Source organism: Penicillium cataractarum (genome assembly GCF_028827025.1).
Source record: "Penicillium cataractarum strain IBT 29864 chromosome Unknown utg000009l, whole genome shotgun sequence".
Taxonomy (NCBI): Eukaryota; Fungi; Ascomycota; class Eurotiomycetes; order Eurotiales; family Aspergillaceae; genus Penicillium; species Penicillium cataractarum.
In genome coordinates, this window is record NW_026622745.1 from 164,312 (window position 1) to 189,535 (window position 25,224).

Here is a 25,224-nt window from a genome sequence, read left to right on the forward strand (position 1 = left end):
TCTCTAACCCCCGGTCTAGTAAAAGCATCCACATCTTTAACGTCTACAACGATGTGACTACAGATACGCTCCCGACCCTGGCTGGGACTATCGGTAGCCTCAGTCCGGGAAGCGAGATTATTATACTTAGCGACTTCAACCTACACCACCCTTTATAGTCCACTGCTCACCAACGCGCCAGAAGGGGAATTAGCGCTGAACACCTATATGAGCGTACGGTAATATAGTGATATGCTCTTAAGGAGAAAGCGGGCCTCATCATTAAGCAAATCTATACCTACAACACTAGATATGATTCGCTCTTGGAGTGTGTACTTGCTAAGTGAATATAGTTAGCAAGTAATTTGGATGGTCACTTTCTCGCTAATAATCTCTCTATCCATAATCTTCCTATGAACCGTCGTCCTCCAAACAAGAGCAGCCTATTCTCCTAACCTCTTACCCCGACGCCAAAAAGTTGTCTCGAAAAACTCCCTCTATCGCCTTCCACACAGAAATCGGAAAAGACCCATGGATCCAGTAGTCACTATTTGGTGTACCTGCGAAAAAAAATGCATTTCTAGCTAACATGTTGTTTGGGCTCATATTATTAACGCAGTAGTGCACCGGATTACTCTTGAATGCTTGACGACCTGGTTTTCTATTGCCCCTAGCACATTTCTTCTTCAAACCCGATGTAGACCCTTGGTATTTGGTAGTATTTTGTGCGATTTGAACTGTAGGGCCAAAATTAACTACCTCGAAGAGGCGAGCCTTTGACCAATTTGACACCGTAATCAAAAACGAACTCGTATCGCCAAACATTGGTGGTAAGTGTGTTTGTTCTAGTGAGATTCGAGTTAGGCGTGCTAATGTATGGATTTGTAGTTCGCTGGTCTGTGTGTTGATGCTATGACGGATCTTGAGAGCCGTAGCCCCAAGAGCATCCGTCTTTCGGATGAGGTCGTAAGCAGATATATTTGTCTAGCACGGAAAGATAGCATTCTGTATATTACTGCCTTGGCTTTTTTTGGCTGGGAAAATGGATAGTAGGCGAGGTTGAAGATCAAACGCATTGCTGATACCGATAGTCCGTGATGACTTTGAAGGCAGAAGAGTTGAGGCAACGATCAGTGAGATCCATGCCGTTAGTATATCCCCCTCACTTATAAAAGGCGCCTGTCTTTCAGTAACCTCAGTAGCAATATTCTTCTTAGCTCCTTCTGTAAGTGAAGCTAGTATATTGCTCCGGAGTTGGCTCACAACCTTTCGGGGCAAATATACGGCCCGAGTCTCTATCTTCGGCCACCAGAGTAAATCAAGCATAAAGCGAAGTCCCTAGAGAAGTAGCCGCTATCCCTTGACTTGTTGTTCTTCAAGGATGTCGGTATCTAGGAAGCGAGGGTCTTTGCCGATGGTAGCCATCGGATCGTCGTTAGAAGACAGTATCGGCGGGATTTCTGATTGTCGCCCAGTAAGCACAAGACTCTATGCTGTAGCCAAGTCATGTAAGCTCATTGCATCTGCTGCAATATGAGGCCAATAAAGCGATATAAGCGTCGCGTCAGTGAATGACCCGATATTTAGAGTTATTTGTGGGTGATCAGAGGTAAGGTATTCATTCAGACAGACTGGTGCATTTAGTGGCATCTAGAGTTTTCTAAACACCGAAGGGCCATCTTGTAGTGACGGAACGCTATTAGTGGGTACGGGCAGCCTTGAAGCCAGCGGGTGTTCATTTATGGTGATGTGAAACTCTTCATGATGAAAATTAATAGCAGGTCTATCCGTAGTGAAGGACTGGGGAACGTGAATCTCCGACTTATGCTCTGACTTTCAGGAGTAGCGTTGTTAGAGAATCCATTTGAATAAGTGTAGGTTTCGCGATTAACGCCTACATTTAAACGAATACGGCCCCCGAGCTTACGCCAACCCTCACGCTCGAGTAGCTACGACAAAGACATCCGCAGCATTTCTGGATCGAGTATATCGTTGAACCGAAGAGTAGCACTGAACGATGTTGCGTAAAAGTGGGGTGTCATCAAAATAGTAGACTGGCAAAATCATATCAGTTAGTACTGTTTCACATGCTGACTCGTGTGATCCTTTTTTAAATATAAGCCGTCGAAGGAAATCCATCGTTCCCAGAAGAGTGAGATAAGGGTCAAATACTTGAATGAGGACTCGAAGGTCGTACTTATAGGGTCTATAGCATATATAGAAGCGCCTTAAAAGAACCAGCAGGGCCCTCGAGACATATTACGAGATCATCGACTAGTGCCGTCAGTGTCATCGCGCCACAGACAAGCACCCTATACAGGGCGTAGTGTCGGTTAGCTCGTCTGGCTAGTATCATTGACTTTTCCTCGCTAGCTAGAGCTTCTCTACCGAGTGTGAACGCAAGGCTATCGAGATATGAGCCACTGTCAGATGATACAGTATCAGAGGAAGACTGGACATGAGAAGAAATTACCAGCGATAATACCGGACCCTACACATGCAATGTTAGCATAGAACGTGCTTGGGCTCACATTTATTCTCACACTGCTTATCTTTTGCTATGAGGGTTTATGCCGTACCTTCCTGTCGGATCCTTATCTATTAAACAGCGCGGAGCGAAGGCGCTTTCTATATTATCTATCGAGAGAGGTTTCCTACCTCCTCATACGACCTAGGCGATACTCGATCCGACGGCACTCCATAAAACGCTCGATCTTCATTCAACGCAATCATGGCATAATAGGTAGATGTGTGAGACAAACCGGTAAAGAGGCATATTCGGTGTGTCTGGCGAGCAAATTGCTAGCGGCAGCCATAGGGCACCACCTAGTTAGGGAGGGCTGTACCAAAGAGTTAACGGTTGTTCCCCGTATGATTACGACTACTTACCTACTTCATCGTGGAGAAGTACCGTCCTAGAGTCCGCACAGTTATCCTTATGAAGTATAATATGGTAGTCCGGGCCGCTGGGACCGAGCCTACGAACCGATTCCGCCTTATTATCTTCCTAACTGACTAGAATACCACCGGGGTATGGCTTTAACTGGATGCTATGCGGCATATATCGCAGTCGCCGTCTAACCTGCCGCATGAATCTCAATTCTGCCGGTCGAGACGTCGGATGCGCCTTGAATATGGATGTAAGTGATCGAACTAAGAGCTCTTCCACCACATGGCAGCAGAAAAACGACGCGGTTGTGTCGGGGCGGTTGGTTGGAGACTAAGGCCGGCAGAGCGACCGATGATGTATACAGGCAAAGTCTAACTATCGGTAGTGTATCTTTAGCGTACCCTGTCCCTTGTTAAAGTAAACGTCGACTTTGCCGGTTGAGCCTCGGATGTAGACTACCTGAATATGATCGGTGAACTTTAGCAGAGCGAAGCAGGCTTGTAGTGCTCGGTTAACGGTTCTCGCGAATGTAGTGTCCGGAACGATGTAGGGCTTTGTATCTTTGAACTGTTTTTGCTGCTCCTCTTCGACAGTCCGGATGGGGCAGTGGGCACGCAGTATCTGCCATAGCATATCCGGTAGGCAGGCCGGGCGCTTGCTAAGGCTATCACGGATGGTGTTCGTGGTCTGTCTGCATTAGCTATCTAAATATTACACGCTGTGAACCGCAAGCACATACCTAATCATTGTTTCGCTCGCTGTAAAAGAATTCTTTATCCCCTGACTCGCGTAGTAGGTATTGCTAGATCTGACGCCGCGCCGATGGCTCTAAATGAGGGCCTATTATCTCGGCCTCCGTAGAATAGGCATGCTTCCGCAGCAGATCGATCACTAGAGGCAAGACGGTGTCTTCCTTCTCGCGTAGCGCGTCCTCCTATATCTTTCGTACCTAGTGAGCCGTATCCCGCTAGGATGCTAGTCGGCGACGATCGCGGTAGGTAGACGAATAGGCGAAATTGTACGCGAAGAGGAATGCGCCGCCCACGGTGGTATTGGTCAAAGTGATTCCATTGTGATAGAGCTGGCCTCGTAGCTGGGGATTAAGGATCAAGTCGCTATGTTGCGTGGGGATGAGACTAGAAGGGTAGGTGAGGCCGCGAATGTCTATCGTCGTTAGGCGGAGCCAATCCAAAAACGCGTCTAGCGCGACGGGTCGGCCTGGCTTGGTCCGCGTTCTGCCGATCACCATAGCGACGTCCCTCCCCACATGGTAACGTAGGCTTGCTATGTCGAGGGCAGGATCGATCTACCCGATCAACTTGGTTTTCTGAGATGGTGTGACCGTACAAGAAATCGAAGCAGTATCTGTGTGCATGTCAAACCTCTAATTGCAACCACTCGCGGCGATACTCACCTAGTAGCGATCTCGAGCGAGGACGAGGCCCGCTAGCTTAAGACCCTCGCTATGATGTCTAACAAGATGCTTGTGAGCAGCTTTGGTGGAGAATCCTATCGCTAGAGCATTGATGGGTAGTTGCATGTATGGATTTACTATCGTGATTCGACCGGCCTCCTTTTCGTACTGAATGAAACCTAGTGCGCGTCGATTCTTACGGTCCCCTGGCTGGTCGGGAACAACGACTGAGAGATGTTCACTATGGTCTTCCAAAAATGGCTGGAAGCTCTGACGGTCAAGGTCGAATCTTTCGATGATGGCGTCCTTCCTGCGTGGATTAGCGCTTGCCTAGCGAGAGAGGTTAGCACGTACCAATTTTGATATAACTCCCGAAATACATCTACTGGTGTCTAGTCTCTGACGTAGCTGGGGGAGATGCCGAGAGACACCACACGTCGAGGCGCTTGGTATGTAGTAAGGGTGAGTTTCTGACTCTGTTGCAGCTCGCGTTCAAGCTGCTCGTTCGCTTGAGCCATCAGGCTATCATCCTCACTTGTGTCGGTGTCATGATTGGTTGTTATACTTGAATATCGCGTAGGTGAATTAAAGTGAGTTGGTTTTGGGAAGAGAATTGACTGGAGAAGGGTGATAGTATTTATATTCTAGCTTTCCGTACTGAACCATGAGACCTATTACATGTTGAGCAACGGTCACCTTTCTATCACACACTAGCAGTCTTATAATGAGGGCAAGTGCCTCACCTACTTGAGCCCTGTATGTAGGATTGACAAGCGAACGTTGCAGGCGCTTAGTGGTTTCGAGTTGATGCTTAACGTTAACGGCGTGGCTCATATTTTGCAGGTGATGTGGTAAGCGTTCGCCCCTAGCTTTCCTGGTGCTCGCTTAACAATGAGTCAACATGCGTGCAGAACATCTGCTTAGTTTTTATCTTGATACTACATTTATAGGTAACCGAAATGAGCATGCAAAATGTGGTCGTATAAACGATTGTTCTCTTTTATAAAGAAATTCCTTATGATTTAGGCATAACTCACCAGATAGGAAATTGTTGACTCTATACAGTATGACCTAGGCACTATTCACAAGAAGAAATAACTATCTAGACGGACTTATTCTTCTTAATAAGCATGACGCGCAAGATGGAGGGTTACTAGTGATGTGTTTGCCTTTAGGCCGTTCTAGAAAGCGTACTGTATGGACCTGAGGGAGCTAAGCCGATTTGGCACCTTTAATAATTGCTAAAGTCGGCAGTGGTCCCAGGAGCTTTATGCTGTTCCGAGGAGCAGGGTATATCGTCGTAAATAGCAGGCCTGTGGGCCCCAGGAACGCAGAAGAGAGGCCAGGGTTTATCACACGTCCTTCTAGGTGCCTGGTCTATTCTAGGAAAATCTGGTCTGCTCCCCTAGTTCTGCAATATATGGGTTGCTCGATAGCAAATAGGATTGACGAATGATCTCTAACCTTTTCTAGATCTGGCTCAGGAACGGGAGCCGGAGATAGGGACCTATTTCTGCCGGCCTTTTCCTACCTGTGAGTTGGCTTTTCGTTAGCTAGAATTTATGCCATCATACTGCTGTATAGCAAGTCTCCTGTTTGCGATAATCTTCCCTGAAAATCACCTTGCTTCAGATCGGGCATAAAACGTCCAAAACAATCTTAGCAGTGACAATGCTCCGGTTCAGTGGTTTACTAGAGAGGCCACCTGTAATTATCTGCCAAGTTTTGTACAAACACATTTGGATTCAGGCCTATTGCCAAGGATTTGTGTGCATAGGTAAGGCCGTATCTGGGAAATATGCGGGCAGCTCCGTGCGCGGTCGTAAAGACAATCGGAAGAGTCTCGGCTGATCATCCCTAGCGCTAGAGACGATATCTAGAATTTGTCTGCGCACCCTGTAGAGATCGTATCTGCTATATTAGGCCGAAGACAGGTGGAACAGATGCTCCTTAATTGTCTCACCCGTGAGCTAATCTAGCTCCGTGAGGCTTATCTCCACCTAATGCAGTAGCCTCGCTAGAACAAACGCCGATATATAGAGTATTAGATCTTCGCATTGAGTCGTAGGGGAAAGAAGATCTGGGCCCAGCCAGTTGAAGCCTGCTTGTAGATTCTCCGGGTCAGGAAAAAGAAGACAGTCGACTGAAGGTGGTATCGAAACGCTAGGGTCAACCCGTTGAGCTCCAATGGGTGAATGCAAAATATCGTCGCAGTCAGTGGCTAAGAGGGGCGGTGTTGCTGGAATGTCGGACGAGTTGGACCAGAACTCGTGAAGGTCGATACAGTCTAGACTGTAATGAGCTTAGTACATCACGTCCTGATACAGTACTTTGTGCATACCTTTATCGTCGATCTCCATATTCTGATGCCGTGGCCTTTACAACCAGATATGAGACTTTCCAGAAATTGTCAAGGAAGCGAAGTATGATATTTTGGAGGCTGAAGAAGACATTTATAGAATTAAGAATCTAGATCAGACTGTCAGTGATGGTACTGTAGAATATTACTTTCGATGCAATGAAAGTGTTTTTATCGAGGGCCAAGAAGCCACCCTTATTTCCTCGTGATATCATACCACCTACAGTGATTACAGCATCATTTCTAAACGCTAAGGTGCATAGGTACATGCCTTATTTGCCTTAGAGCCGTCTAATAACTAGTTAATATGGTTATATTCGTTAACCATCAAAGTTCAGAGCGGTCACATACAAACGATTAAACGTCCAGATTCTAAATTGATAGACCTATACCATGGATAATTGTCAATCTTCTACCCAGGAAGACTGTTAAAGCTCCTGATTGATATATACTATGTTGACATCTAGGTACTTCCATTGACCCAGATTTCTTCGTCTCACCGGCGCTAGTGAACGGTTAGATTGAAAAATATGTGGTTAAGTCGGAAGCACTAACGTCGAATCGTCCAAGTTAACCAAGGCAAGTGGGAGTGTTTGAAACCAACACATCAAAGCCGTTTCCTCATCAACCGGCATCTTCTGTTATGGGGATCAACATCAACACATCAACATCAACATCAACACATCAACATATCACCGTTCATCTTTCGCGTATCTAATTACAGAAACTAGATGTCTGAATGATGGATTTTGGCTAGATTCTCATTCGAAAAATGCCTAGTAATCGCATTCTGATTTTTTATACGAGCATTTTGCACGGGATCATGATTGACCTACGGAAGATCCTCTACAAATCTTGTTCAAATTATCGAAACTCCATATTAACTGTAGATGTTATCTAAGAGCTATCACGACACGTTTATAACATGCGTGTTGACCGGCGAAGTGATAGCGACGTGCTAGACTCCGCGAACTAGGATGATCCTCTGGTAAGTCGAGCTGACCGACGGACACCGTGTTCCACGCCATATCTCAACAACTACCCCCGAAGAAAATAAAGAATCCGGATATTCGATATAGCTTCCATAGCACTCCCGAAGTGGCAAACATTTCTTACTCGGCGGTCGCGGCAAAGACGCCTAACAACGTGCTCCTTCCCATTACGGGCTGCGAGCTCCAGGGCTGACTCTCCATATCGATTAGTACCCGTGACATCTAGCCGATCGTCTTTGAGTAATAACTCCACAATATCCAGGTTCCCATAAGAGACAGCCATATATAGCGCGGTGTCCCCAAGAGAGGTCTTTACATTAACATCTAGTCGAGACCCTTATTCAAGGAGCAGCTTTGCGACATCACGGTGTCCGTTTTCGATCGCGATAAATAGAGGAGACTTATGCCAGACAGTCTGATTAATATCAACCTCGTCAAGGGAGACAAGTCGGCGGACCACTTCTAGATGTCCTCTTTCAGCAGCAAGATAAATAGGAGATGCTCCCAAAGCATTCAAATCTAGATCGGTCCTAGTAAGGAGGAGCTCCAACATCCGCAGATCGCCCTGATCCGCCGCGTAGCTGAGGGCTGTCCACCCCTAGTCATCGCAGATGTTTAGGTCTAGTGAATCCAAGTCCACAAGCAGACAAGCGAGGAGAACGTTTCGATTTTCAACCGCAAAGTGAAGAGCAGTCTTTTGGCCCAGGAAGCGTGCGTTGACATTAGCTGGCTCCTCGGCTAAGATCCGCAATGCGACGGATCGGTGATTCCCACGAGCAGCCGCACAGAGGGCTGTAGCTCCTTCGCCGTCACCAGCAGCAATGTCAATTCCAGGCGTGCTCAAAAGTAGCTTTATGGTTGACTTGTGCCCATAGAATGCAGCGAAATGCAGTGCTATGTGGCCCCCGAGGTGAGGACTATTGACGTCGACTCCATGGCTCAGCAACAGTTGGATGACGTCGTCATGCCCGTTGCTGGCGGCTTGGTGCAACAAGGGCTGGCCTTATCTGTCCCTGACATACACATCGGCACCATACATGATCAGAGCTTGAGCGATTTCTTTCAGACCGGCGTCGACAGCTAAACAAAGCGGGTATTTACCATTCACATCCACTAGCCGAGGCTGTGAAGGATAAACTTCTGAATGACGAAGCAGCAATTTGGTGATAGATAATTTCCTTTTAGAAATCGCCAAGTTGAGAGGGGTGATCTGCTGATAGTCTATCGTCTATATATCGCTTTGCAGTCCCAGGAGAAGTTATACTAACCCCTCGTCGCAATTAGCAACAGCATACCGGATGGCATTTCGATCCTTATAATCTTTATAATCCACTAATGGATATCGCAGACCTTATCATGCGAAGCACACTTAGTATCGCAGAGCTCATCCTACGGAGAACAGTTAGTATCGCAGAGCTCATCCTACGGAGAACAGTTAGTGTCGCAGAGCTCATTCTGCGGAGAACAGTTGACTCTTACTTCACTGGGCTCATACCAGCAAAAGCTAAGACCCCAAGCCAAGGTCTACAAGCAGACCACAAGACTATACCATCGTGGAGGATGAGGATTCAAATCCTGATTTTCCAGACCGGTCGTGCAGCCTCCTTTTATACCTTTTCGCCTCCGCCTAACCATAGCCGCCAGGTATGCAGATCTCTTGGAAAAAGTCATGTAATGTGCTGTAGTCACAGCTTTTTTGCTGTGAATGCAGTTGACTCAACAGCCGTTGAAGCATGCTTTTAGAATTTGTGGCCAATCTCACGAAGCGCTCCACCCCGAACCGTGGATTAAAGAGATTCAGACGGGCCGCCCCCTTAGATCCGTATTTTGAACATCGCCTTTCGCGATCACATTGTTTACGGAGAATCACCTTCAACAAACCGATGAATCCTGAGGATTACGTTGGAAAACGCCGAGTGAGATGGAGACTCAGGTGTTACATAGGCTGACCTGGACGGCCGACGGGGAACTTACGGACGAATACGGTTGGACCCTTTCCCTCTGCACCAGCGTTAGAAGTCTACACTTCGGTTTTTGTCTCTCTCACAACCAGGTATAGGGCAGAAAGTCGAGTACAATAAATTGACGACAAGAATGTCCTCAACGTTCAAACTTATTGTTCATAAAAGTTCCCTAGGTATCTAATCAATAGTACGCCATACGATCTGCAAGTATTGATCCGCACAGTATATAACTTAGGTCTAGAATATCTAGCCCTTATCCACTCGGACATAATGGTTGCCATCGCTCTACCGTTTTGATTCATATGTTCGGGATAGGACAATATCAGACCAGCGGAGAGTATATCCGACTAGGTCGACCTCCAATACATGCGGTTTGCGTTTTCCGAATAGGGAGCCAAGGCCTTCCGCTTTAAGATCGCTGATAAGAAGAATTTAGGGAAGTCGCGCAAGGTTCACGTCTGCCTATAAACAGTCCTATAAGACCGTAGTAGTTTAAGAATGGAGAGTAGCCGTTTCTCTGGCAGGATAAAGTGACGAAGACATAACTGAGCGTGTAAATCCTCGATACTCGAGCGAAGAGGATCCCAATCCATACGCTAGGTTTCTCGGCTCGGGTCAATGTACATTTTTGATCATGCTCTGCTGGGTATGAGGTTGCAACACTTTGTACACACACAATTCATTAACGCCCGGCGGCTGAGCCGAAAGGGCAACTAAAACTAATCTATCGATACACGTCCTAATATACATCTGCCGTGTCTCCTTCGAGCCCATACATAGATCCTTATAGTATATGTCCTCTCAGCTATCAATATCAAAGGGATCCTTGTGGGTTAGTAAGTTAGTTAGTAGACTGGCTTAAAGGCGCTTCTTCAAGTGTTCAACATCCTATCTTCGGCAGTTAAAGCGCGTCCACCATTTACGGCACAAGGTAGTAGGTATAGGTTAGTAAAGGGGGAGTGGGGGAGTGGGGTATCGTCGTGTTAGTTAACGTGGTTAGGTGGCGTCGAGTCGGCCCGTGGCGATCGCGAATCGTATTAAGGCTCGCACCGCTTCCAAGTTCGGCATCCATCGCTAATTATCCGAGGGCGATTTCCCGCCCAGGAAGAAGGAGAGATTACCTCAATAAGTTTGACTAGTCTGCAGCAATGCTATCCGTTGTGTGGTCCATTTCCAACATCGAAAGAGGAAGTGTTCTACGGTCTCTCTTGCTTGTCCACATACACACTAGTCCGTGTCTGCAAGGTTAATCCGACAGAGATAGCTATTGAGTCTAAAGATGTTATTCAGGTAGCAGATGAAATTAATCTCAATCGTCCCATCTATACTACTCCATATAATTTCAAATCGTTTGAGAAATGGGCATCGGAATCCCGATTCAAGACGGTTATAAAAACGTATGAGCCACCAACTCCCCTTCTCATCACTTTCTGGCAACTAGTTGACGCCGATATAGCTAGCTAGCAATGGGTCTCGATCTGTAATTCGCTACGCTAGTATCTGTAATTAGTGTACGAAAATTGAACCATCAGAAAAGAATTTGACGATTGTTGTCTCTGCAGCTTTCAAGCAATTTTCAACATGTGTATTATGAGTAACAGGCCTCGAACGTGTAGGTACCGTCGTCCCTAATACATATCTTATATATTGCCCGGAACTTGCAAAATCAACAGTGATTAAATGCTTCTTTCATAGCTCTTTTCAGAAACAGTTACAAAATGTTAGTGGGGCGAATCCTAGGCCGAGACACACTGCTAGAAAGCCCGCTGTTGACTATTATCACGCCAAGATCATTAACCAAAACGCCTAAGATGGGTAAGAAAGATAATGTTGCATCCTTTCGTCCATCTTACGCCCAAAATCGATTTTTGAGCCTTTCATAATTATATTGCCCTAGAGCATACCAATTTTGGTGAAAGTCTTGGCACCACGATGGTACATGAATTAAAAATATTGATAATACTAATACACGGGGAAAAAATAAACGTGTAACGTGTTATATGAAAGATACTAGCGCCGCTAAGCGGATAGCCACACTTAAACGTGTCCGCACGTGAGAGATAGCGTATCAACCTGGTGTGGAACATTGGGTCCGGTGGAAGTAACTTAGGCTCAGGACCGCATCGACGTATGAGAATGAACAGCGACGAACGAAGTTTAGCAAGTACTGTATAGATAACAGATCGATATGTGTGCTGCCTCTACACTATATGTTATAGGCATAATCTAGAATTAGAAAGCCTCTTCATAGTCCTGTGTTAATTGAAAAGTCATAGATCATCGACTGATCGTAGTGTAAAACTGATCAGGTATAAATATCTATGTCATGCTTCTAGCACCCGTTAAAAGATTGCTTATGCCTATCTGTCTTTATTATCGTCACATACAGAATTTAGCACGCTTTTGGTATGCGTAAGGAGCGATCGATATTGTGTCCGGCTCTCGTAGTTCCTATCTGGGTATACCCGTTCCGAAATCGCTCGGGATTTGGCCTGCTAACCGTGGAGAAGCTAGTGTATGTCTAGCCATGCCCGGACCGATAATTGTACTATGCGGTGCATATCGATCAACCGGTCGTTCCTCTCTAGTCGGATCAGAGAATAGCTTAGTAGCTGCGCTAACGCATCATAAAACTCCATTTCATCTTACTCAGAGTCGCGCACCAGATTTTCGGGGATTTCGCGCTAATGATCCTCAATTCTCCGGGCCATAGATCCCGTTTTGAGAGAGATCTGGCCTCCAGGAACAATTTGTCGTAGGGTCTTTAATTTATTTATTCAAAGGATAATTGAGATATTAAGAGTAGTGACTATTGGGTGATGCCGATGTCCAGTGGCCTTCACGCGTCATTAAAACCACGGTCAATCTAGTCAATCTACGTCTCTTGAAGTTTCCCTTGGCCCTTAACCGCTCTTTGAAGATAACTACGACTGCTGAGCGTTTTAGGGTCGTCGTGTCCAAGCACCTTCTCCCGTGATTCTAATGCCCGGCGAAGTATCACTTCTGCTTCTTCATATTTGGCTTGATTATCAAGTGCCAACCCGAGGTTAGTGAGACTGGTGAGCGTATAAGCATGCTCACATCCAAGAACGTCTTTATATCCTTGCAGTGCGCGTTGATACATCGCTTCCGCCTCGTCATATTTTCCTTGGCTGAAGAGCGAATTGCCAAGGTTATTGACACTGGTGAGTGTCTCCGGGTGCGCGTATCCAGGGCCTTCGCTCGTGTGTCTAATGCGCGTCGATGCATCGCTTCCGCCTCTTGCTGTTTTTGTCGGTTGTGAAGCACTAGGCTAAGATTATTGACGCTGGTGAGTGTGGACGGATGTTCGCGGCCAAGTAACCTTTCTTGCGCCTTCAATGCTCGTCGATGCTTCGCTTCTGCCTTTCTATGCCTTCCTCGATAATCAAGCATTAGGCCAAGATTATTGAGACTGGTGAGCGTGTCAGGATGCTCGCGCCTAAGAACCTTCTCTCGTGTCTCTAATACCCGTCGATGCAACGCTTCCGCCTCTTCATATTTCCCTTAGCTGGAGAGCACATTGCCAAGGTTATTGACACCGGTGAGTGTGTCAGGATGCTCGCGCCTAAGAACCTTCTCTCGTGTCTCCAACGCCCGTCGATGCATCGCTTCCGCCTCCTGGTGCTTGCCTCTGTTATCTAGGACTAGGCCAAGATTATTAACGCAGGTGAGCATATCAGGATGCTCGCGTCCAAGCACTTTCTCACTCCCTCTTAACGCCCGTCGATACATCGCTTCTGCCTCTTCAAATTTTTCTTGCCTATAGAGCACATTCCCTAGGTTACTGACACTGCTAAGAGTGTCGGTATGCTCGCAGCCAAGAGTCTTCTCTCGTACCTCCAATACACGTCGATGCATCGTTTCCGCCTCTTGGTGCTTTCCTAGGTTATTAAGTACTAGGCCGAGATTATTGACACTGGTCAGAACGTTAGGATGCTCACGTCCAAGAACCTTCCCTCGTGCTTCTAATGCCCGTCGATACATAGCTTCCGCCTCTCCATATTTAGCTTACCTGAACAGCACCGAGCCAAGATTACTAACGCTGGCGAGCGTGTCAGTATGATCGTATCTAAGTAGAATCTGTCGTATTTCCAATGCCCGTCGGTGCGTCGCTTCTGCCTCTACATATGCGCCTCGAAGTAGTAAATACCATCCGCTTTTAGAGGAAATCGTGGCCACGTGCAGTCGATCAAATTTATGATCAGTAGATATCGATTTAATCACTTCTTTTGCATATGGAAGCAGCCTCTGGCATTCAGTCTAGCTCTCGTATTCTCCATCGGGAAACATCTGTGCTATGACGGCTCGCGATTTCTGTTACCACCGTGCCAGCTCGAGGTGGATCTCAAGCCATGTCCGGACCGATAACTGTACCAGTCGATGCATATCAAATGACGCTGTTTCAAGTTTAACTCTAACAAGAGAATAACTGATCAATGGCGCAACTGCATCTTCAAACTGGACTTCATCACTATCGCCACGGATGAGGCCTTCTAGGATACCCTCTCGATCAAACATACTCATCAACGCTAGTAAATTCGTCGCTACAGGCCGGTCATGACGTATTTGATCAAATGACAGCTGCCATGTCGTAACAACCGCATGCCGAATACTAGGGTCCCGCCGTAGGTCTTTAGCGTCCTTATGCTGCAGAAGATGGGCCTGGTTAGACTCGCTCTCACGGAACAACTGAAGGTACCTGGAGATAGTCACACGAGATGGTCGATTAGCAATATAGGATCCTGCCTGCGTGATTGCTAGCGGAACAAACTCAAGCGCCTGGACCAGGGCCTTCTCGTCCTCTCTAGACTCTCCAGATTGGGCGCCCGGAATTCTAGCACGTAGAAGGACGATTGAATCTTCTTCATTCATTGGCTGTACTGTGATCACATGGGCATGGTCCCCCACCAGATTCCGTGCCGCAAGGCCATTTCGAGATATGACCAGGATTGATCCATGCGCGGCCTACGGCAGGAAGTTCACCAGTGGCCCTCGCTCAGTGGACGCATTGCCAGTGAAAAAGACACCGTCGTCATCCGCATTATCTAATACCATCAGCTAGTAACTACCCGTTATGTGTATTACATAACCACTGATAAACGAGCTGGAGGATGTTCGTCTTCGGATCGTTCCGTCCCGGAATCTCCGCAGCTATGGCAATCTGCTAGTAGCCCTGTTCTAACCGCGCCGCATTGCTCGCGTGGATCCAAAATACCCACGTGTCCGGAGTTGATTCTCGAACGCGATAAGAATACTCAATAGCTATCTGGGTTTTGCTAAGAGGTAGTGAAACCAACGATTAGTGCTTATTCATAATGCTATCTTTTAGGGATAGCTTACCCGACGCCGGCCAACCCCACTAATGCCACTCGCTCATGAGTCTGGCCGATCTCCTTATGTCTATCCTTGATCGCACTGATGATAGCTTCACGGCCCACAAACATCGGATCCTTCTTAAAAGGCACCGTGGAGCACGGCTGAGGCTTTGGACGCGTCTGCGCTGAAACAGTTCCGTTAGATCGCGAAAACACCCTGTAGCATATCACTTACTAAACCGAGCTGCTACCACTGACGGCGCGTCCTTTAAGAATTACCGCAATTTATCGAGCACCGTGCGATACCCGGCCGCGTTGCGCGTGTCGAATTTGACGATTATCGAGTGATTAGCATGTAGCGGCACCTTGTCCTCTATATGGTCGGGGAGCTGGAGAAGAGCCGAGTCTGCCCCCGCTATCGTTATAAAGTCTCTAGTGCGTTTCCATCGTCCGCTTTCTAAGTCCTACGCGATGATTAGTATGGTATAGTCTGTTTAGATAAAGATCAAAATGTACTAATACTAACCGTCTTGTCTGCTCCGTCTCGTAGAAGCTGACCACTTTTCGATCTCGGATTAGATTTTTGAAATCTGCCAGCTGGTGGACTAGCAGGTCCGATTTGCTAGAGATTTGATGTAGTAGTTGCCCTCGCGGGTGGCTCTTATCACCGGCTAGCATCTGCTGGATATCATCTATCACCAATCCTTTATGCGGGATAGTAAAGAGGATCATGCCGTACGTGGCTCGATATAGCGACGTGATCGCAGGGTGGTCTTCCTCCATCGTTTAGATGTCCCGTACTAGGCACTGCAAGACAATATCAGTATATAATATTTTGTACCCAAGATCAGATGATGGTCCTACGTGAGCCAAGATAATGCCTCTAAAGCTATACACGACGAAAATCAGAGGCCTCTGCTGGAGCTAGCCGAAAAATTAGCCTATACTTGCTATATATAGATAAACCAGACAGCATGCCTACCTCCTTGATGTTTCGGATCTTCTTGATCTCCTCCATTAGCTCTCGCCCATAGTCGAGGATCGTGTCGATTCCGTGGCTCGACAGCCTAGAGTTGTACCCGTAGATCATGGTACGGCACTGCGGAAGATCCTTTAACAAGAAGTCACGCAGCCACATCCGACCGAGATTTCCTCTTCCTTACCACGATCCGTACGTATGTCTATCTAGTCCGGCGATGGCCATGATGCTGTATTGCGTGAGTTAGGATCAATCTTCTGGGTCTAGATCGCGGCGCGGGTCCTTACTCGGCAACCACTGGCTCATTCTCATCCGGCGCGTAGAGCTGCGTGAATCCAAAGAAGTGAGAGTCAAAGTTGATGTCATCGTCTCCCATTTCAACCTGCCAGGCGCCAAGAGGGTCGATTCTTAGCTCACCGAGGAACTGAGGCACCCCACCGCGAAACTGCACCAGCGCCACCCTCTGCGTGTCACTTTCATAACATGAAGGCACAATTGTGATCTCGGCCTTGATCTGCGATCTCTCGTCGTCGGTGAAGCTGTCGTCGAGTACCTTTTGCAATGCGGCCTTGAGATCCCCGTCGGGCTATACCCTCGACAGGCCTGTCACCCGGAAGACGGGCGACTTTCTTTGGCTAGCTATCGTAGTTGCTTTCAACAGAGTGGTACATTAACTTACATGAGAGTGGGCTGTTTCTCATTTGTTGATGATGGTCAGCTCAGGCTTCCCGTGAGGCTGAATCCCCTAACATGTGCGTAGACCTCGACACGGCCCACGGGCCGCCCATTTTGGGCCAGCCCGGCCCGCCCGGGGGCGGGCTATGGGCGTCCTATTACCGCCCATGGGCGGGCTGCCTATTACTCCAGCCTAGACCTCGGCAGAGTCCAAACCCGCCCATGTCCAAAGCCGTCCAAACCCGTCCGTGGACGGGTTTGGGTACCCCATAGACTATCCATGGGCGGGCAGGTTAAGGGGGTGTCCGCCCACTGTCCAAACCTGCCCGTCCAAACCCGCCCACGCGGGGTAGTGGTAAGATGTATAGAGTTATGCAGTAATTTAGAGTATTTTAAGGTATTTTGGTTACAAAAAATCTAGATTATATTAGTTTAGAGTGACATGAATTCCGAAACGTAACAATTTCCATTTATTCTAACTCCCTGAGCCGCTTAGAAGGTCTAATTATCCTCCCTGATGTACGCTTTCGGCTAGTCCCCTCTGGTAATGGAAGAACTACATCATCATCATCATCATCACTTCTATCACTAGTTTCATCTTCCCTTCTAACTCGAGCACTCAGTGAGGGCACCTGCTGGCTAGATTCCTCAACAGTCAGCCGAGTGTCACTTAGAGTAGACACAGATTCTTCCTCTTCAGTATCACTGATCCCATCTACATAATTCTCTTCCCGATTAGTATTTAATTCTTCATCCTTAGCCTCCTGCTTATTTCTCGTCCTGTCCTGCTTCATGCCCTCTAGGTAAAGATCAGTGAGTTCAAACTTAGTAGAGTATATATATATCATTAGATCCTGTCGTGGAAAAGTGGAGAGTTTCATTACAGTGACCTCGGATTGGTCCATTTCCTTCCCAGATTTTGTATGTGTTTGTATGTAATATGCGGGTAACCTTTCGACATCGGTATGGTCACTCGAATACCCGGTTACACCGCCATGGGACAGCTCAACCTGCCCCTTTTCCATTCGTTCGAGTCCTTTCCTTTCCTTTCTTCAATCAATCAACCTTGTCTGTATGATTCCGATAGTTCTCATTCGTCCATATGCATACTAGCCTATACCAATTCAACCGGTTTTGATAGTTATGAGCCCGATCGCACGATTGGCTTGAATCGAATACCATCAATTTCGCCGAGTCCGATATTGCTCTGCTGTTCGCCGTCGATACGCTTCCAAAGCTTGCCCCTTTACCGCACCGAAACGTGCCTTCGAATCCTCCCGAGGACCCCTGCAAGGTTGCCCGTCGGCCGCACCGGATAACCCCCCTTAGAGACCCTCGGAGAACAGAAGGACTTCGATTTATATAGGAAACATAACTATAGAAGAGAAGAGACTGTTATCAACTGGGTCGGAGTGGGATCTCAAGCTCCGCCACTAGGACCAATGGAGAGTTTGGAAGGGTCACATAAAAGCTACAGCTAAGGCTTAAGAAGTCTGGCAATATATAGACCCAGACCTCTCCGACGATGAGATAAAATCTATCCCACAGAGGCTTTAACCACCGGATCTCGAAGAGGTCAAGACTAGTGCAACAAGCTAGGTATCCCTATCAGTAGAAGAAAGGGCCCACCTTACATACCTCTAGACGGTGTATAAGAAGAAGCAAAAGTAGTGGGATAAGGTTAAAGAAAGGCTGGCAAAGATCAACCAATTAATTATCCAGCGAGTTGACCGAGACGTGGATGAGCTAATACTCGGTATCAGTAGTCCTCGAGAGCAATTAAAGCTTCTAAAAGGGCGATTTAGTACCGGAGAAGAAGACCGCTAGTTAAGATTGAGAGAGACCTAGAGATCTATGATTACAGAACCAAAGGGTAATATAGACTAGGCAAAATGGCTCTCGACTTGGTCGAAATTATACTATGAGGCTCGAGAAGTAGGTGTACCTAACGTCTGTTACTAATCCGGTCAACACAAGAAGGACAGAGTACCCATTTAGGACTTCTTACGCTCTGTCAAGGATGACGATCCATTCTTCTATAACCTCTGGAAGAACAAGCTAAGGTCACTAGAGCTTGAAATCACCTTTATAGATATCCTCGATGAGTACCGGGTACATCGCCCGGAAGAGAAATCGATACAGAATCCCTCAAGCGTGTCTTTTAACGCCACTCTCAACGGCAAGAGGGCCGTATTACCACCTAATCAGGTAGGGCAATTAGCCAAAAGAAAGCCCTACCTAGTCTGCCAGAAACTAGGACATGCCCCGAAGAACTACTAGACCCTCACTAAGAAGTGGAGGTACCTAGTTAAGCAGGGGACCTTAGACGCAATCAAAGAAAGGACCAAGAAGCTTCCGTAGGAAGAAAGAGATAAGATCCTACAACAGTTAAAGCAGAGAGCCTCGGAGTTTAGTACTACAGCCAATCTCACCATCGCAGACGATGTAGACCTTCCCATAGAGACTATATCCTTTTATGCTACGACGGTATCACCTATAGTGGTAAATGCAGCGATAACGCACCCGCTTCGGCATAGCTAGATTCTCGATTCTGGGTCGAATATAAACGTCACAAATGATCGCGAGAGATTCGAGATTTACCAGCCAGCCAACCGACTCATCGGCTTAGGTAAGGGTAGTGTACAGGCGATTGGAGTCGGTAAAGCAAGGGTCCTTTTGACTAAGAAATCTGGCAAATCTGCCTAGGCAACCCTACCAGAGGTTTAGTATGCACCTAATTTCCAAACCAATCTAGTATCTGTGTCAGATATCGCCACTAGGGGATTCTTCTTTAACAGTGCACTACCGGGTGTAGTGCAAGGTAGACAAGAGATTACAAGATGCACTAGGCTGTTCGACCTATATATCCTCGAGGATTCGAGGGTTACAGGACCGGTTCCGCCGTAGATAGCTAACGGGGTATCCTTCGCCACAAGAGCCCTAAGTGAGACCGTAACCCCTAAGGTGTGGCACCGAAGATTTAGTCATATCGCCGAGAGACGCATCGAGAAGCTTACGGAGATAGTGGATGGCATTGAAATCAAGGAGTCCACTAAGGAAAACCCTCTATCAAACCCTGAACGATGTGCCACTTATTAGGCAACCAAAGCAAAGAGACAGGTCTCTCGGCGACCTGCAGAAAGATCAAAAGTGTACGGCAAGTTCGGCCGTATTCACTTTGACCTCGTTCAGATAGATGAAGCTTCTAATGGAGATAGATGGCTAAGCCATCTGTACCTCGAAGGTATCCGATTCCATATCACGCACACGCATCCGACAAAGAACGGCTATATAAAGGCGATTCGAGAAGCAATTACCCTCTACAGGAACCAGTTTGGTATGCAGATCCGTGTATTCAAAAGCGACTGGGAAAGAACCCTTAGTGAGGACTTCATTGAATACATCGCCGATAAAGGGATTATATGGGAACGAAGCGTTATGGGTACCCCGGAGCAGAACGGATTCATCGAACGCGCTAGAGGTGTCATCATCCTTATCGCCAGGGCGCTACTTAACGATGCTAATCTGCCTAAAACACTATGGCCCTAGGCGATTCGGGCATCGGCGTATATCTTGAATAGGACACCCACGATGCTTCAAAGCGGAGACCTCGTGGTACCCTGGATAGAAGCCATGTCAGCAAAGAACCCTAAGTCCCCGGTACGCCCAAACCTATTAAACCTTCGTATATACGGTTGCGGCGCGTAGGTACGCACGCAGAAGATCCCCAAGAAGGATAAGATAGAGCCTCGGGCCTAATTAGGATACCTAGTCGGGTACGTGGCTAGCAATATCTGGCAAATCTGGTTCCCTACCACCGGTACGGTACGAGAGGAGAGAGATGTAGTATTCGATGAGAAGATCAAGTACCAGGGTAAGGGCCTTCCGCCTACCCAATTCGCTCAAATCCCTGAGATAGACCCCTAGGGTGTGGGCATAGGACAGGTAGAGATAGACGATTCCGAAGAAGAAGAGCCGCTGCCTATGGCAACCGACGTAGGTACGACAGCCGAAGCCCAAAATCTGGGACCGACGAGTGCTCTGGGCAGCCCGATTCCTTCGCTGAAACCTAGTAGGGAACATCTGCCGACACCCGAACCATCGCCTACCCGCCAAAATAGGCCTATCCAGTATGCTGGAGGGGTCCCTAGAGCGTTCCCGACGGAGTCTGCGTCAGGGGGTGGGACCCCCACACGCCATACTCAAACCCCAGCTGAGGGGGTGAATCGGTCCTGGTCGAGTCCTAAAGGTCAGCTACGGTCTGAACTGGAGTGTTAACTAGATACCGAAAGCGATTCAGATTCACCGCCACTACCTGGTTACCGGGCAAAGGGCGACCTTACACCAAGGGATATCAGTGCAGATTTCTCAGAAAGCAATATTCTCTCCGGCAAGCGTTCCCGCAAGAGAACCGCCCATCTTGCCATAATGGCAGCGATGGCACACGGTAGCCAAGAAGAAGATACGCATTAAGGCGTTTTGTTGGCGTTTTCCACTGCAATTAGCTCTTCGAGAGACCAGGAGACGGCTACCAGGGACGACCTACCACCAGAACCAAAGACCTAGTCGGAGATGATAGACCATCCCCACTACCAAAGTTTTGTGCAAGCTGCTAAGCTCGAAATTGATACCCTACGCAAGAAGAACGCCTTTGTTGAAGTTAACAAGCCAACTGACCAATCTATGCAGATTCTGCCATTAAAATGGGTCTTTAACTATAAATTCAACAGTGATAGGCTTCTGACTAAGCATAAGGCCCGAATCTGCGTGAGAGGGGACCTCGAGAGGGTCTCAATCGATGAGAAGTACTCGGCAACCTTAGCCGTGCGCACCGCAAGATTCGTATTCGCCCTTGCGGCGCATTTCGACCTCGATACGACTCAATGGGATGCAGTCAACGCATTCTTGAACAGCCTATTACCTAACGAAGTGTATGTAGAACTACCTCCTGGCATGTTCCCGCAGAACCGCAAGAAGAGGTGCTGGAAGCTAGTTAAAGCCCTCTATGGTCTGCGCAAATCGCCAAGGCTCTGGCAACAGGAAGCCTCGAGGGTCCTTACTGCCCTAGGTTTCCAGGTAGTATATGAGGATCTCTGCCTATTCGTGAGAGAGGGTCTTATTATAATCTTCTATGTTGACGATTTGATCCTCTTCAACCACCCTTCGCAACGGGCTGAGGCGGCGGACGTCTCGAAAAGGCTGAACGAGGCGTGGGAACTCAGAGCGATGGGCGAAGCACAGTGGTTCCTAGGTATCCGCATCGTCAGGGACCGTTAAATAGGTACAATTTGGCTATATCAGGATGCCTACCTATTAGTAATTGCGTATAAATACCATCTTACCGGAGGCAGAAAGCTTGAAGTCCCTCCGGTAGAAATCGCCAATCTCAAACCCTTTGATAGAACCGCCACCGATAAGCACCGATTGGAGTACTCCTCCAAGGTAGGATCTGCCCAATACGCCACTACCATCACCAGGGTAGACGTCGCCAAGGTAACCTCCCATCTGGCTCAATTTCTATCCAATCCTTCACCAGATCACCTACATGCGATCGCCCAGCTGATCTCCTTCATGTACCAGACGAGGTCTCGCGCTATCTACTTTCGCCGAAATACTAGTGGTTTGCCTAGTGTTCAGTTCTGCAGTGATGCCTCGTTCGGTGATAATCACGATCGAAAGAGCTCTGGGGGATACCTCTACAAGATCTTTGGTGGACCGGTGGACTGGAAAGCAGCTAAGCAGAGGACGGTTACTACCAGTACTACCGAAGCTAAACTACTGGCGATTTCTGAAGCTGGCAAGTCCATGCGCATGTGGGAGCGAATCTTCCACAGGGTTATGTTTAACCCTGGTCACCCTGTCTCTATCCAATGTGATAATAAGCAGACTATCTCCTTATTAACTAAGGAAGCGCCTCATCTGCGCACGAAGCTGAGACATATTGACATTCATCAGCATTGGCTTCACCAGGAAGTGCAGGCAGGAAGGATACCCGTCGAATGGGTCCCTACCGCCGAGATAGACGCAGATGGTCTTACCAAGCTGCTTCCCCGTCAAAAGCATGCCAGATTCGTCAGGCAACTAGGCATGGAGGATATCGGGTATCTATTGGAAAGATTAGACTGATGCTCCAGCGAAAACCCTCGAGGATTTCCGCTGAGGGGGTGTGTCGTGGAAAAGTGGAGAGTTTCATTACAGTGACCTCGGATTGGTCCATTTCCTTCCCAGATTTTGTATATGTTTGTATGTAATATGCGGGTAACCTTTCGACATCGGTATAGTCACTCGAATACCCGGTTACACCGCCATGGGACAGCTCAACCTGCCCCTTTTCCATTCGTTCGAGTCCTTTCCTTTCCTTTCTTCAATCAATCAACCTTGTCTGTATGATTCCGATAGTTCTCATTCGTCCATATGCATACTAGCCTATACCAATTCAACCGGTTTTGATAGATCCTGAATACTTGTCGGCTTTAGTGATCCACGACGATAGTGACAGATATCCCGTACAGAGTTAAAGAGACGCTCTACACCTACACCGGTTACTAGGATAGAGAGAATATCGCGTGCCGTAGTTGCGAGTGCTAGTAGGGATGACTCTTGCTTCCTCCAGAATAGACCTCGCTTTGGGTCGGGTTTGGGTCCAACTTCAGGACCCGTACCCGCGGGTCGGGTTCATACCCAATACCCAAAACCCATACCCGTAGACCCGTGGGTTCTTAGCGGGTAGCCCGCGGTTACCCGCCAAGAACCCGTTTCAGCATAAATATCCTAATTAGTTCATGCCAAGGCGCACAAAACTACTGATTAACCTCATTGAAAATACTGTTATTTACATCTGTTCCAGTTCCCTCTGTGGTTCTAACTAACAAAACCCTCTTTTCTCTATGAAAGATTAAGAAATTAGCCGGTTTTCTTTTTAATCAATAGCAGTAATATTACATATTTTGCTTTAACGACTATATAATATTATTGTGGTTTTAAAAACTAATATAGATCAAAGCTCTGTCGTTAGAAGTGCGGAAATATATTATAAACTGTAGTGTAAAGATAACTACTTGCAGGGTAGAAAACCTGTTGATCAGGTAAGGTTGGAAGCACCTAGTGAAATTCGTGGCAAGACTGTTTCTTGAGGAGTCTGAACCTACTCCTCAAGGTCCCAAATTTATATACAGTCTCTCATACAAAACAGGGAACTAGAAGAGGGGTAACCACGGTATGAGCGTGCATGAGCTAAAAGGTTGTGTAACCAGCCAACGTGGCCTACCGACAGGGTAGCCCTTTAGATACGCCACCGAGGAGCTGTCGACTGACCGCCGGGTCGGCACCCTCTTGGCAGAACGCCCGGGCCTCGTGCGGCCTGGGGCATCAGTCTACGAATAACCTCAATATCAGGATATCATAACATGTAGAGTGAAGTACGTATATTTTTGCAAGGATAATATAGAATTCTAATATCTCTTTAATCCTACGACTTACGAGGGATTATTTAGTCTCAAAACAATCGGCGTATATTTATTAATCTATACTTTAACTAATCGAGTGCTCTTTTATCTTATTTAGGTTATTAATTGCGAAAAAGTGGATAGATTTTACCTTGATTAAAGACTTAGAACGAAATTATTTAAGGAAAACGGGTTACCTACGGATTACCCGCGGGTTTATAGGTTCTTAGCGGGTAACCTATAGGTTACCTATCCTATATATAGGCTATAAGCTAATAATAATAGCTTTTATCTATCTATATAGGCCTTTATTGATATATTATCTTTTTTACTTTAGAAGAATAGGGTATTACGAGGCCCTAGAATCTACGTCTACGCGCTAAGATTTTTTTATAAGTCTTCTAAGTCTCTAACTATCCTTAGCTAAGTGCTCGTTAATTAGTATATTACTAGATATCTTAATTTACTAATATCTCCGTATTATCTTCTTATAATATAGACCTTCTAGATAACTTTTAACTCCTCCGATCGGATAATCTAACCCCTAATCTATCGATTAGCTAAAGAAACTTCCCTTTTATCGCGAGCTCTATAGGCGATTCTAGTTTTATTCGATTAGGATTACCTTCGCCCCCGGTACCTAGTTCCCTCGAGATCGTTCGACCTAATCGTATCACTATATACGTAGTCTACTCTAAAATAATAAGCGACGACTATATATAATAGTGGCTATAAACGGACTTCGGAAGGAAGAAGCGTATACACTAGGACTCGCGATACTCTTCCGACGTTTAGGACTACTTTAATTAGGTAGCTAGGGCTAGTGATAGCGCGCTAAAGGTTATATATAAGTATTATAAGGCTATCCTTAATTATCTAGGGCTTAGAAATAGAACTTTAACGATAAAGAAATATACTACTAGCTATAGTAGGAAGCTAAAAAGCTAAAATATTAGGTAATTTATATAAGCGGTAAGCTAGCCCGTTAGTCTATAGGCTATAGGATATATACTAATTTCGACTACTTCTATAGGCGCGAAGCCCTTTAGTCGATACTCTATTTAGCTAGGAAAAATGGGAATTAAGTCTTCTTCGATTTATTACTAAATCGAGGCTACCCTTCTAGCTTCTAGAGTATCTAGGGTTCCGTGATATAATATCTATAGCCTAAAATACCCTAAGGTAGGTTGA

At 46.9% G+C, this 25,224-nt stretch overlaps 5 protein-coding genes across 5 annotated transcripts; 1 reads left to right on the forward strand and 4 right to left on the reverse strand.

The window, feature by feature from the left end:
- Positions 1-3,244: 3,244 nt before the first annotated feature.
- On the reverse strand, positions 3,245-3,616 carry N7496_010748 (uncharacterized protein; the record flags this gene model as incomplete). The annotated part of the gene is made up of 2 exons (XM_056703661.1): positions 3,245-3,560; positions 3,609-3,616. The coding sequence occupies 2 exons, from the start codon at positions 3,614-3,616 to the stop codon at positions 3,245-3,247; spliced, it is 324 nt and encodes a 107-aa protein (XP_056549621.1).
- Positions 3,617-3,836: 220 nt separating this feature from the next.
- On the reverse strand, positions 3,837-5,117 carry N7496_010749 (uncharacterized protein; the record flags this gene model as incomplete). Its single annotated transcript, XM_056703662.1, has 5 exons — positions 3,837-4,175; positions 4,422-4,613; positions 4,688-4,817; positions 4,942-4,954; positions 5,027-5,117. 5 exons carry the CDS (start codon positions 5,115-5,117, stop codon positions 3,837-3,839), a joined length of 765 nt encoding a protein of 254 aa, XP_056549622.1.
- A 2,854-nt stretch (positions 5,118-7,971) lies between these two features.
- N7496_010750 (ankyrin repeat domain-containing protein) lies at positions 7,972-8,939 on the reverse strand (the record flags this gene model as incomplete). Its single annotated transcript, XM_056703663.1, has 4 exons — positions 7,972-8,222; positions 8,283-8,608; positions 8,657-8,714; positions 8,903-8,939. The coding sequence occupies 4 exons, from the start codon at positions 8,937-8,939 to the stop codon at positions 7,972-7,974; spliced, it is 672 nt and encodes a 223-aa protein (XP_056549623.1).
- A 4,184-nt stretch (positions 8,940-13,123) lies between these two features.
- N7496_010751 (uncharacterized protein) lies at positions 13,124-16,870 on the reverse strand (the record flags this gene model as incomplete). The annotated part of the gene is made up of 11 exons (XM_056703664.1): positions 13,124-13,535; positions 13,632-13,661; positions 13,941-14,584; positions 14,835-14,895; positions 14,960-15,151; positions 15,214-15,398; positions 15,457-15,711; positions 15,917-16,001; positions 16,098-16,142; positions 16,201-16,499; positions 16,805-16,870. The coding sequence occupies 11 exons, from the start codon at positions 16,868-16,870 to the stop codon at positions 13,124-13,126; spliced, it is 2,274 nt and encodes a 757-aa protein (XP_056549624.1).
- A 4,290-nt stretch (positions 16,871-21,160) lies between these two features.
- On the forward strand, positions 21,161-22,714 carry N7496_010752 (Ty1/Copia family ribonuclease HI; the record flags this gene model as incomplete). The annotated part of the gene is made up of 2 exons (XM_056703665.1): positions 21,161-21,839; positions 21,906-22,714. The coding sequence occupies 2 exons, from the start codon at positions 21,161-21,163 to the stop codon at positions 22,712-22,714; spliced, it is 1,488 nt and encodes a 495-aa protein (XP_056549625.1).
- Between the last annotated feature and the right edge of the window lie 2,510 nt (positions 22,715-25,224).